Genomic DNA, 12,617 nt, shown 5'->3' with positions numbered 1-12,617 from the left:
CCTCCAGTCCACCAGTCCTCTGCTGCCTCCTACAGCCAAGGACGATTGACATTTTCTATCTGGTGATTCTGCTGTTTCCACCATTCCTTCACTGAGCAACTGTCATACATCCCATGTGGATTGGGTAAATATTTTACTTTATTGAGTGACAAAAGGAAAGGCAAGGGACGAGATTTCAGGGTCTCTGACAGAAATTTTCAGATCCTCTCTGTTCACTGGAGTGGTACAAGAGGTTTGATAAGGTTCCCCATGGTAGGCTCATTCAGAAAGTAAGGAGGCATGGGATTCAGGGAAAGTTGGCTGTCTGGATACAAAATTGGCTGGCCCATAGAAGTCAGAGGGTGGTAGTAGATGGAAAGTATTCAGCATGGAGCTCGGTGACCAGTGGTGTTCCACAAGGATCTGTTCTGGGACCTCTGCCCTTTGTGATTTTTATAAGTGACTTCGATGAGGAAGTGGAAGGCTGGGTTAGCAAGTTTGCCGATGACACGAAGATTGCTGGAGTTGTGGATAGTGTGGAAGGCTGTTGTAGGTTGCAACGGGACATTGACAGGATGCAGAGCTGGGCTGAGAAGTGGCAGATGGAGTCCAACCTGGCAAAGTGTGAAGTGATTCATTTTGGAAGTTTGAATTTGAATGCAGAATACAGGCTTAAAGACAGGATTTTTGGTAGTGTGGAGGATCAGAGGCATCTTGGGGTCCATGCCCATAGATCGCTCAAAGTTGCCACCCGAGTTGATAGGGCTGTTAAGAAGGCGTATGGTGTGTTGGCTTTCATTAACAGGGGGATTGAGTTTAAGAGCCACGAGGTTATGCTGCAGCTCTATAAGGCCCTGATTCGACCACACTTGGAATATTGTGTTCAGTTCTGGTAGCCTCATTGTCGGAAGGATGTGGAAACTTTAGAGAGGGTGCAGCAGAGATTTACCAGGATGCTGCCTGGACTGGAGGGCATGTCTTATGAAGAAAGATTGAGGGAGCTAGGGCTTTTCTCACTGGAGCGAAGAAGGATGAGGGGTGACTTGATAGAGGGGTACAAGATGATGAGAGGCATAGATAGAGTGGATAGCCAGAGACTTTTTCCCAGGTTGGAAAGGGCTATCACAAGAGGGCATAACTTTAAGGTGATTGGAGGAAGGTTTCGGGGAGATGTCAGAGGTAGTTTATTTACACAGAGAGTGGTGGGTGTGTGGAATGCGCTTCCAGCGGTGGTAGTAGAAGCAGATACATTAGGGGCATTTAAGCTACTCTTGGATAGGTATATGGATGATGGTAGAATGAAGGGTAGGTAGTTAGTTTGATCTTAGAGTAGGTTAAAGGTTCGGTACAACATCGTGGGATAAATCAGGTAATTAAAGGCCGGTGAGTCTAACATCAGTGGTTGGGAAACTACTGGAAAAAGCTCTGAGGGACAGAATTAATCTCCACTTGGACAGGCAAGGATTAATCAGGGATAGTCAGCATGGCTTTGTCAGGGGATATCTTGTCTAACTAACTTGATTGAATTTTTAGAGGAGGTGACTAGATGTGTAGGTGAGGGCAAAGCAGCTGCTGTAGTCGACATGGACATCAGTAAGGCGTTTGATAAGGTCTCACATGGGAGATTGGTTAAGAATATAAGAGGTCATGGGATCCAGAACAACTTGGTAAATTCGGTCCAAAATAGGTTTAGTGGCAGAAAGCAGAGGGTTATAGTCGAGGGTTGTCTTTCCGAGTGGAAGACCGTGGCCAGTGGTGCACCATAGGGATCGGTGCTGGATCCCTTGCTGTTTGTAGTGTACATTAATGATTTATGCTTGAAGACAGGTGGTATGATCAATATGTTCACAGATGACAAGAAAATTGGTGGTACTGTAAATAGTGAGGAGGAAAGCCTTAGATGCAACACGATATAGGTTGGCTGGTAAAATGGGTGGAGCAGTGGCAAATAGAATATAATCCTGAGAAGTGTGAGGTGATGCAGTGTGGGAGGACTACCATGTCAAGAGAATATACAATGGGTAGTAGGACCCTAGGAAGTACAGAGGGTCAGTGGGACCTTGGTATTCTTGTCCTTAGATCAATGAAGGCAGCAGCACAGGTAGATAAGGTGATTAGGAAAGCATATGGTTACGTGCCTTTATTAGCCCAGGCATAGAATATATGAGCAGGGAGGCAATGAGGGAGCTGTATAAAACGCTAGTTAGGCCACAGCTGGGGTACTTTGTGCATTTCTTGGCCCCACGCCATAGGAAAGGTGTGATTGCACTGGAGAGGGTGCAGATGAGATTCTCCAAGATGTTGCCTGGGCTGGAGAATTTCAGCTATGTAGAGAGACTGAAAAGGCTAGGGCTGTTTTCCTTAAAGCACAGTAGGCTGAGGGGAGATATGATATAATTGAAATAGCTATATGCTTGATGGCCGGCACTGACACGAATGGTCGACCGGCCTCTTTCTGTGCTGTATATCTCTACAACTCGATGAAAATGTGTTGCATTGAAAGAGATTAACTGAACTTGTTTGTTCAGTGACTGTAATTAATATCTGTCTCCATTGTCGCTAATGGTATCACTGGGGGGATTCCATGTTCCATTAATAAAGGACTCTTTGCAATGTGTTATCCCATTGTGTCAACGTTAGCATCATCCCCGGTGATAACAGGGTTCAGTGGCTACAGAGAGAGGGAGAGGATAGGTCAGGATCTGAGAAGAATATATTGGATTATTGCGACAATGGGCCAGGATCTGGGAACAATGGACTGGAATGCGACAACAATGGACCCGAATCTGGGATCGGAAGTCTGGAAAGTTACAACAGTTGATCAGAATCTGAGAATGGAAGATTGGAATGCGGCAGCAATGAGCAGAAGTATAACCTATTTGTTTTATTTTCTTTCTGCACATTTTCATTGGCTAACATTAGAATTCCGGATCAAATATGCACTTGTGATTATTCAACACATTTACTATCCCATCCTTGCTATGGTTGGTGTCCCTGGTAAGTCTCTCAGTCCAGTTATTATATCTATAAACCACGATTCATTCTATTACAAATCTTTTTTATTTCAATATTGAGGAAATGGAAGTCATTTCTTTGATTCCTGGTACAAAGTCAACATGTTAACCAAAGATTCAATCCCCCTCACTTGACAATATCTGAGGCTGGAGCAGCTGTTTGCAACCTGGGCAATCATTTTGACCCTAAGCTGACTTCAAATCACATATTATGGCCGCCATCAATACTGACTCCTACTACCTGCACAATATCGCACTCCTGCTCAGCCCATCCGTTGTATAAACCCTTATCATTGCTTTTCTTAAATCCAGATTCGCCTATTCCAAAACTATACTGGTGAGACTCACAGTTACAACCTCTCTTACACCACAGGAGATTCAAATCTCTAATACTAAATCACACCAAATCACATACACCCATCCACATGTTCTCAGCGAAATGCATTGGTTCCTGGTCGAGCAGCACCTCCGTTTTCCTATTCCCATCCTTGTGTTTGAACCCCTCCATGTCCTCGCCCCTCCTATTACTCCTATACCTCTGTCCATTTCCCATATCCCTGTGAGTTGTTCCTTTTCAGTATTTATCGCAAATCTCTTTTGAAAGATAACTTCTTTTCATCTGTATCTCTCCATGGCCATGATTCTCGGCTTCATTGAAGGATGAATCTATTTTGCTGGTGCTGCAAAGATTATAAAACACAATATGGTGCAGGACAAGCTGCCAGCCACTTCTGGTGTATCCGTGTGGGTCTCCATGTTGGGCAGGGTGTTCAAACAACTTTGATGCACATCTTTGAAATTTGGTCTGTCTCTGCATGTCCACCGAACGCCCGTTCCAGGCATACAGCTCACAGGTGAGGAGCTATTGACTTACCTTTGCTAATGCCAAGTTATTTAAGGTGCTGTAGATTTTTTTCTGGAGGTTGGTTTGTGAGCTGCTGCATACATTCAGGGAGGGCTGAGGAAGTGTTGGCCCAACTCTGGATGAGATATGGAGACAATTGTTACAGCGCTCATTGATCTGCAAGAAATGGAGCAGAAGCTGCAGAAAAGGGAAGCTCTGCGAAGAGGAAGGCGTTGGCGGGATCTGCGCTGGACAACCCGAGATTTTCAAGAGCACGTTTCCTACCAACACCTAACACAAGATTTGTACGCGTGGTAACTCCGATTCAACAAGGAGGTGGTCACAGAGATGTGCAGCCTCCATCAACATAGTCTGGAGTCTCACACCAAAGCCAAGACAGAGCTGTCAGTGGCAGATAAGACCATTCTCTGCATCGACATCTTTCCAGGTGGTGGGGGAGCAACATATCCAACACCTCCCAATGTGTGCACATTGATGCATTCGGGAGATGACAGAGGGCATCCAGGCCAGGTGAATAGAAAAAAATCGTTTTATCCCTCACAGAGAATACAGGATAAGAGATCCCATGGTTTTGCCAAAGCAGTGGAGTTCCAGATGGTTCATGTGGCTCTGAGGAATCCAATGTCAAAGTGGAGATTTAAAGGAAATGAACAACTCTTATCGATTAATGTGCACTTGATTTGTGACTGTGCAAACGTTGCTGAAAGTTGCTGAATGTTCACTATCCTGGCTGTAGCTGCAGCAGCTTCAATCTGAGGCAGTCAGCCATTCTCACCATCTTTGCACCTCCAGAGCGAACCAGAATGTTGCTTATCGAGGGAGAATGCTATGCTGTCATTGAGTGATAGTATCTTTTACTGCACAAAAGCAGACTTGTCCGCCCATCGACCCCATGCCAGCTCTCCACGGAGCTAATCAGTCTGTCCCACTGCCCCATTCAATTCCTCTAGCCCTGTAGGTCTATTTACTTCAAGTGGCCAACCAATTTCCTTTTGAAGTCATTAATTGTTTTATTGTTTTGGCAGCAATACGTTACTAGACAAGCTTGAGTTCAATGGTAAATAAATTGTGGATGTTTTATTGTGAAGTAGCTCTAAGGACAGCAACTCTAGCCTATCCAGTCTCTCTTCACAGCTGAAATGCTCCAGCCCAGGCAACATCCTGGTGAATCTCCTCTGCTCCCTCTCCAGTGCAGTCACATCCTTCCTATAGTGTGGTGCCCAGAACAGTACACAGTACTCCAGCTGTGGCCTAACTAGCGTTTTATACAGCTCCATCATAACCTCCCTGCTCTTATATTCTATGCCTCAGCAATTATCCCATATGCCTTCCTAACCACCTTATCTACCTATGCTGCTGCCTTCAGTGATCTATGGACAAGTACACCAAGGTCCCCCTGACCCTCTGTACTCCCTAGGGTCCTACCACCCATTGTATATTCCATTGTCTTTTTTGTTCCCCCAAGTTGCATCACCTCACACTTCTCAGGATTAAATTCCATTTTCCACCGCTCTGCCCATCTGACCAGCCCATTTATATCGTCCTGCAATCTAAGGCTTTCCTCCTCATTATTTATGACACCACCAATATTCGTGTCATCTTTGAAATTATTGATCATACATCCTATATTCACATCTAAAACATGAATGTGCAGTACAAGCAGCAGGGGTCCCAGCATCGATCGTGTTTATGTTTAATTTAATACTGCTATTTTATTTCCCATTAATCCATTCCTGATTCCACATTCAATCCATATTTTAACTCTATTTCCGAAACAAATCAGGATTATTTCATTTAAACCCTATCTCTGTCACAGGAACTAAAGACGGTCCACCACTGATAGTGATCACTGATGCTCAAATGTCATACTAAACTCCTTTCAACTGTTATTTTTACTCCCTAGTTTACAGTTAATTTAGCGACAATTCGGATTAATTGTTTCGTTGATTTTTTTTAGTGGACTCATGTCCAATTATTGTTTTGGAATAAGTGAATTATATGCTGCCTGTCACAGATGAGGGAATCTCTCAGTCAGTCCAACATTTAACTTTATGTACAAGATTGCTGCAGAAGCCACAAATCTGGAATAATAACAGAAAATGCTGAAACGACTCGACAGGGCTGGCAGCATCTGTGGAGAAAGAAACAGGAAAATGTGTTTTAGATCAGTGAAATTCGCTGGAACTTGGACTGTTTTTAAACTCGGCATGGGAAAGGAGGGATTGCAGGATTTTGATCAATACTTAGTTCAGCAATTTCAGTTCAGCATAACCCCTTTCCAATTTAATCTCTTCCGCCTTCCAGCCAATAAGAACCATTCAGTTTTTTTTTTTACGTATACCCATTTAAATGCACCATTGGGCACAGGAACACATCTGTAACTCTCGATATGTATTCAGTCAAAAATGTTAACTTTGCTCCCAGCCTGATGTATAATTTCTCGGTTTGTTTCACTTCCTCACAGTTAACTTGTTGACGATTGTGATCCTGTCTCGGGGAAAGTGCGGGCTCTCCAAATGTGTCACTCGCTACTTAGTGGCCATGGCAGTGGCGGATCTACTTGTCATTATCCTCGACCTTATATTGAGGCACATTCCCATTGTTTATCCAAAACAGTTTCAATTCCTGTTGGCCATACGCATGTGTAATATCCACGCTGTCCTGCTTCATGCAGCAACAGACTGTTCTGTTTGGTTTACGGTCACCTTCACCTTTGATCGATTTGTGGCCATTTGCTGCCAGAAGCTGAAAAGTAAATATTGCACCAAGAAAACGGCGGCTGTGGTTCTGGGAAGTGTGAATGTGCTGAGCTGCTTAAAGAACATTTTCTGGTATTTTATGTTGACAGGTTGGTACTTGAAGGCGAACAGACCCTGGTTTTGTCATGCAAATATGTACGTTTATTTCTCTCATGTCTGGGCAACAGTCGAGTTCCTCCATCACATTCTAACCCCATGTGTCCCGTTTGTGGTGATTCTGCTGCTCAATGCTTTCACCATCAGACACATTTTAGTGAGCAGCAGAGGTCGCAGGAGACTCCGAGCCCACAGCAGTAGGGAGTGTCGCAGAGACCCAGAGTTGGAGAATCGAAGGAAATCCATAATTTTGCTGCTCCTTATCTCGGCCAATTTCATACTCTTATGGGCTGTGTTAATGGTGAATACGATGTGGCAAAGAATGCAGGATTTGGAGCCGGTGGCTCCATCAGTACCCGTTTATCTGATACAATTGGGCTTCATGCTGCAGCTCCTGAGTTGCTGCACAAACACAGCGATTTATGCACTGACCCAGACTCAGTTCAGAGAGCAGTTGAAGAATGTGCTGACATATCCCTTTACTCAAATTGTTCTATGAATTAAATAAAGAAATGACTGGTTATTTCCAGCAGCTTGTCATTTTCTTTTACACTTCCACCAACTATTGCCAGAGTCTGCTGCCATGATGCCGATCGAGGATGGAGGCTATCGCTGTGGTGCCAGAGCCAGGGGCAGAGCCCGTTACTTTGGTGACAGAGCAGGGTCATGTTCTTCCACCAAGGTGATGGAGCAGTTGCGGTTTGTGTCTCTATGATGAGAGTGCTGTGAGTGCCCTGTCCGCCTTGTTGAAGAAGCAGTTTGGCCTGTCCCCCATGGTGACGTCTCAGGGTGGGCAGGGCCTGTTCCCTAGTGTGACGGATAATTGGGAGCTGTGGGAAGTCGCTATAGTGATGAGGGACTTGTAGCAGGGCCCATTCTCCATGGATACAGCCGGGGGAGGGCGGGGGGTGGGGGGGTGGGGGGCGGTGTGGCCTGCTCGGCATGGTTATGATGGAGTGGCGGCAGAGCCTGTTCTATTAGTGGGTGGGGTGTGGTGGTAGGGCTTCTTTCCCATGGTGGAAATTGAGTGGGGAGGGGACCTATTACCCATGGTGGCCGGGGGAATGAAGCTTTGCAGAGTTCCCCGTGGTGACTGGGATTTGCCGAGGCCTGTTGCCCTGCTCAATGAAGAGAGAGTAGGTGCCTGGACCCACGGTGACTGGAGATTCTGGGCGGTGCCTGTTTCACATCACAGCGGATGTGTGGGAGCAGGGTCTCTTCATCATTGTGACTGGGATTGGGCGGGGTCTGTTCCCCATGGTGACTGTGAAGTGGTAGCAGAGGCTGTTCCACATGGCAATGGCACAATGGACGGGGGCAGCGCCTGAGGTTCTCCAGCCTCGCCCACCATGCACAGCCAATGATGCAGTGGAAAGCATAAGGGAAAAGCACCACCAGCAGCCCTGTCCATTGGCGGTCTCCATCTCGACCAGGATAGCAACATAAAGAACAACAAAACCAAGAAGACCGAAGATGGTGTGAAGACTGAGCCTGAATTCTTTGTACTCCTTTATAACCATTTTTTTCTGATTGATTATAGTTTTTAATAGAATGTTATAGTATTTATGATGCTCAGTAACCATTCATCATCCTTTATAACACCTTATAATCCTTTGAAACTTCATCAACTTTATCATCCTTCATAATAATATAAACACCTTTATAACAAGATATGACACTTCGTAATCTTTCATGAACTTTTGGATTGTTTTTATAATCGACTGCAAACATTGTACTCTTTATCATCTTTTATAACACTTAATGAAATTCATAACACTTTAAAACCCTACTCAATAGCTTCTTTTATTCATCCGTGACCCGTGAGTGGCCTTTTTGGCCTGCTGAAGTGCTGATGTTTAGGTACACGTGTTAGGAAGGGCGTTCCAGGAATTTCACCCAGCGGCAGTGAAGGAACAGCAATATCGTTCCAAGTCAGAATGGTGTGTGGCTTGAAGGGAAACATGTTCTGCCCTTGCCCTTTTAGGTGGAAGCTGTTGCCTAAGGAGCCTTGATGAGTTTCTGCAATGCTTCTTTTCGATGGTACAGACTGTTGCCACTGTATGTCAGTAGTGAACAGAGTGAATGTTGCAGGTGGTAAGTGGGCTTCCAGTCAAAAGGGTTGCTTTGTCCTGGGTGGTGCCGAGTTTCTTGTGTGTTGTTGGATCCGCTCTCATCCAGGCTCGTGCAGTGTATTCCATCACACTCCTGATTTGTGCCTTGTAGATGATGGACAGGCATTGAGGAATCATGAGTTGAGTTATTCACTGCAAGATTCCCCACCTCTGACCTGCTTTGGTATTTATGTGGTTCGTCAGGTCAGTTTCTGATTAATGGTAAGACCAGGATGTTGATAGTGTGGAATTCAGTGATGGTGACGCCAGTGAACTTCAAGGGGTTAGATTCCCTCTTGTTTGAGATGGTCATTTTCTGGCAATTGTGTGGCACGAATCCACCCAAGCCTGGATGTTGTCCAATTCTTGCTGCATCTGGACATGGGCTGCTTTCGTATCTGAGGAGTTGTGAATGGTATGGAAAACTGAAATCATCAGTCAACATCACTAATTCTGTTCTTATGATGGAGGGATGGTCATTCCCGGGGGGGGCGGGGGGGGGGGGTGGTATTCAGTTGGGAGTCTGCTCCCGGGGGGTTATTTCGATGGGAGTCTGTTCCTGGGGAAGTATTTAGATGGGAGTCTGTTCCTGGGTGATATTCAGAATGCCTCCTTTTTCATTTTGACTAGGCTCACAATATCCCGCATTATCCAAGGTTCCTGAAACTTGTCAAATTTATCCTTCTTCCTCACAGGAATGTGCTGGTCCTGGATTCTATACATCTGATGGTTGAAAGACTCCCACATGTCAGATGTTGATTTACCCTCAAACAGCCGCCCCAATCTGAATTCCTCAGTTCCTGCCTAATATTATTATAATTAGCCTTCCCCCAATTTAGCACCTTCACCCAAGGACTACTCTTATCCTTATCCACAGGTACCTTAAAACGTATGGAATTATGGTCACTGTTCCCGAAATGCTCCCCTATTGAAAGTCGGCCACCTGGCCAGGCTCATTCCCCAATACCAGGTCTAGTATGGCCCCATCCCTCGTTGGATTATCTACACATTGTGTCAAGAAGCCCTCCTGGATGCTCCATAGAGATCCTGCCCCATCCAAGCCCCCAGCACTAAGTGAGTCCCAGTCAATATAGGGGAAGTTAAAATTACCCACCTTTACATCTTTCCAAATTCTGTTCACGTATCTGTCGACCTCCCGCTGGCTGTTGGGAGGATTGTAGAAAACACATCGTGACTGCACCCTGCCTATTCCTGAGCTCCACCCATTTTGCCTCGCTGCACGACGCCTCCGAGGTGTCCACCCTCAGTACAGCTGTGATACTCTCCTTAACATGTAATGCAACTCCCCCACTCCTATTACATCCCCCTGTATCCCGCCTGATGATTCTAAATCCTTGAATATTTAGCTGCCAATCCTGTCCTTCTCGCAACCGTGTCTCTGAAATAGAAACAACATCATAGTTCCAGCACTGATCCCAGCTCTAAGTTCATCTGCCTTACCTGTTATGCTTCTCGCATTGAAACAAATTCACTTCAGGCCACCAGCCCGCAACATCCCCATGCCTGCTTTTCCTTTTAGTCTTACTGGCCTTATTTACCTGCTCTGGTTCACACCCTCCTGCCACACTAGTTTAAACCCTCCCGAGTGACGCGAGTGAACCGCGTAGCCAGGATATTTGTGCCCCTGCAGTTAAATGCAACCCGTCCTTCTTGTACAGGTCCCATCTGTCCCTGACGCGATCCCAATGCTCCAGATATCTGAAATCCTCCCTTCTAGAATTTTATAAGTTGCTATGAGATCCCCTCTCACTCTTCTGTGCTCCAGCGAATATAATCCTAACCGACTCAATATCTCCTCATACGTCACTCCCGCCATCCCAGGAATCAGTCTGGTAAAACTTTGCTGCACTCCCTCTATAGCAAGAACATCATTCCTCAGATAAGGATACGCAAACTGCCCACAATATTCCAGATGTGGCCTCACCAAGGCGCTGTGTAGCTGCAGCAAGTGATCCCGGCTCCTGTACTTGAATCATCTCGCTATGAAGGCCAGCACACTATTTGCCTTTTTTACCACCTGTTGCACCTGCATGCTTACCTTCAGCGACTGTGTATGATAACACCCAGATCTTGTTGTGTATTCCCCTCTCTCAGTTTATAGCCGTTCAGATAATAATCTGCCTTCTTGTTTTTGCTACCAAAGTGGATAGCCTCACATTTACCCACATTATACTGCATCTACCACGCATTAGACCACTCACTCAACTTGTCCAAATCACCCTGAAGCCTCTCTGCATCCTCCTCACAACTCACCCTCCCACTCAGTTTTGTGTCATCTGCAAATTTGGAGATATTACATTTAGTTCCTGGATCTAAATCATTTTTGTATATTGTGAATAGCTAGGGTCCCAGCACCGATCCTTGTGGTACCCCACCAGTCACTGCATGCCATTCAGAAAAAGACCCATTTATCCTTGTTATGGGGTTTACCTAATACAGTTTTTTTTCTAAAAAGGGTTTAACATTGGTAAATCACTGCCTTCTGGCACCTCTTCCATTGCCAAAAGGTGATTGAAAGATTATCACAGTGTCACTGCAATTTCCACCATTCTTTCCCTCAGCAACCTTCATACATCCCAAGCATATTGCATAAAAGTTCGACTGAATAAAATTAAAGAAAATGTTTTGAATTGAAAGGGGTTAACTAAACCTGTTTGTTCAGTGACTGGAATTAATGTCAATCTCCGCGGGCAAGTCATTGTGTCACTGGATGATTTCCCACTTCTATTCGTAAGGGACTTATTTCGATGTGTCAGCGTGAACATCACCTCTAGCACTAACGGGGATTGCGGCTCCAGAGAGAGGGAGAGGATAGACTGGAATTTCAAAACAATGGATTGGAATGTTACAATGATGGATCAGAAGCTGAGAACCATAGATTGGAATTGAACAACAGTCATCAGGAAGATATTAGTTTGGTTTCACCTATTTACTGAAGATGATGATCGGCGATCATTAGATCGACGGATCTATTTCGGACTGAAAATGATTCAGTGCAGTTACTATCCCATCCTTGCTATCATCGGTGTCCCTAGTAAGTCTTTCAATTCAGATATTAATTCTATAAACAAGGTTTAACCATGTTACTGCTTTTGTCACTTATTCTCTCACTTTGTTGCAGTTGGTATTTTTGGTAAGACCTTGTATGCAGCTATTAGAGTAATAAATCATTTCTAACCTTATTCCTGCAGAGGTAATTTGCTCTTTCATTTTTGCTGTTTCTGGGGTCCCTGGTAATTCGCTATATCCAGCTATTAAATCGATACATCTTATATCAGTATACTAGTGCTCTTGTCATGTAAACATTGGAAAAAATGAAATTAACTTCAGTTCCCAAAACCAACGCTGCTCCGTGTCTACCGAATCTATTCCCCACTCAGGCTGTTGTCTGAGGCTGACCCTGACTGTTCACAAACTCACGGACTCTTTCACCCTGAGCTGAGTTCTGATTCAACATTCTCTCCCTCACCCATCATGCTGACGACCACCTCCATAATTTTGCCCTCTGCCTCCGCCCATCTGCAATATAAACCCTCATTTGTGCCTCTGTCCAATCCAGACTCGGTTGCCCTAATGTTCCACCCTTCATTTGCAACATTTAATAGACCAAAACTCATCCAAAGCTGCTGCCCATATCCTAACTAGCGCCAAATCCCATTCAAAACACCATGCTCACTGAACTACATAGGTTTCCGCTCTGGAAATCCCTTAATTCTAATATTTTCACCCGCTTCCATGGCCTCAACCCTTCAGTTACTCCCATTCCCATATT

At 45.0% G+C, this 12,617-nt stretch overlaps 1 protein-coding gene across 1 annotated transcript; it reads left to right on the top strand.

Annotated features, from left to right (window-relative positions):
* Window positions 1-2,732: 2,732 nt before the first annotated feature.
* LOC137358274 (probable G-protein coupled receptor 139) lies at window positions 2,733-7,212 on the top strand. Its single transcript, XM_068024178.1, has 2 exons — window positions 2,733-2,976; window positions 6,323-7,212. Exons 1-2 carry the CDS (start codon window positions 2,733-2,735, stop codon window positions 7,210-7,212), a joined length of 1,134 nt encoding a protein of 377 aa, XP_067880279.1.
* The last annotated feature ends 5,405 nt before the right edge of the window (window positions 7,213-12,617 follow it).

The sequence above is a fragment of the Heterodontus francisci genome, chromosome 49 (assembly GCF_036365525.1).
Source record: "Heterodontus francisci isolate sHetFra1 chromosome 49, sHetFra1.hap1, whole genome shotgun sequence".
Taxonomy (NCBI): Eukaryota; Metazoa; Chordata; class Chondrichthyes; order Heterodontiformes; family Heterodontidae; genus Heterodontus; species Heterodontus francisci.
This window is presented reverse-complemented; position numbering and strand designations above follow the sequence as displayed.

Bases quoted from the DNA above. Each gene is read 5' to 3' on its own strand.
- LOC137358274 (XM_068024178.1), top strand. From the start codon at position 2,733: ATGGACTGGAATGCGACAACAATGGACCCGAATCTGGGATCGGAAGTC. The intron at 2,977-6,322 runs GTAAGTCTCTCA...ACTTCCTCACAG, and splicing joins TGCTATGGTTGGTGTCCCTG to TTAACTTGTTGACGATTGTG.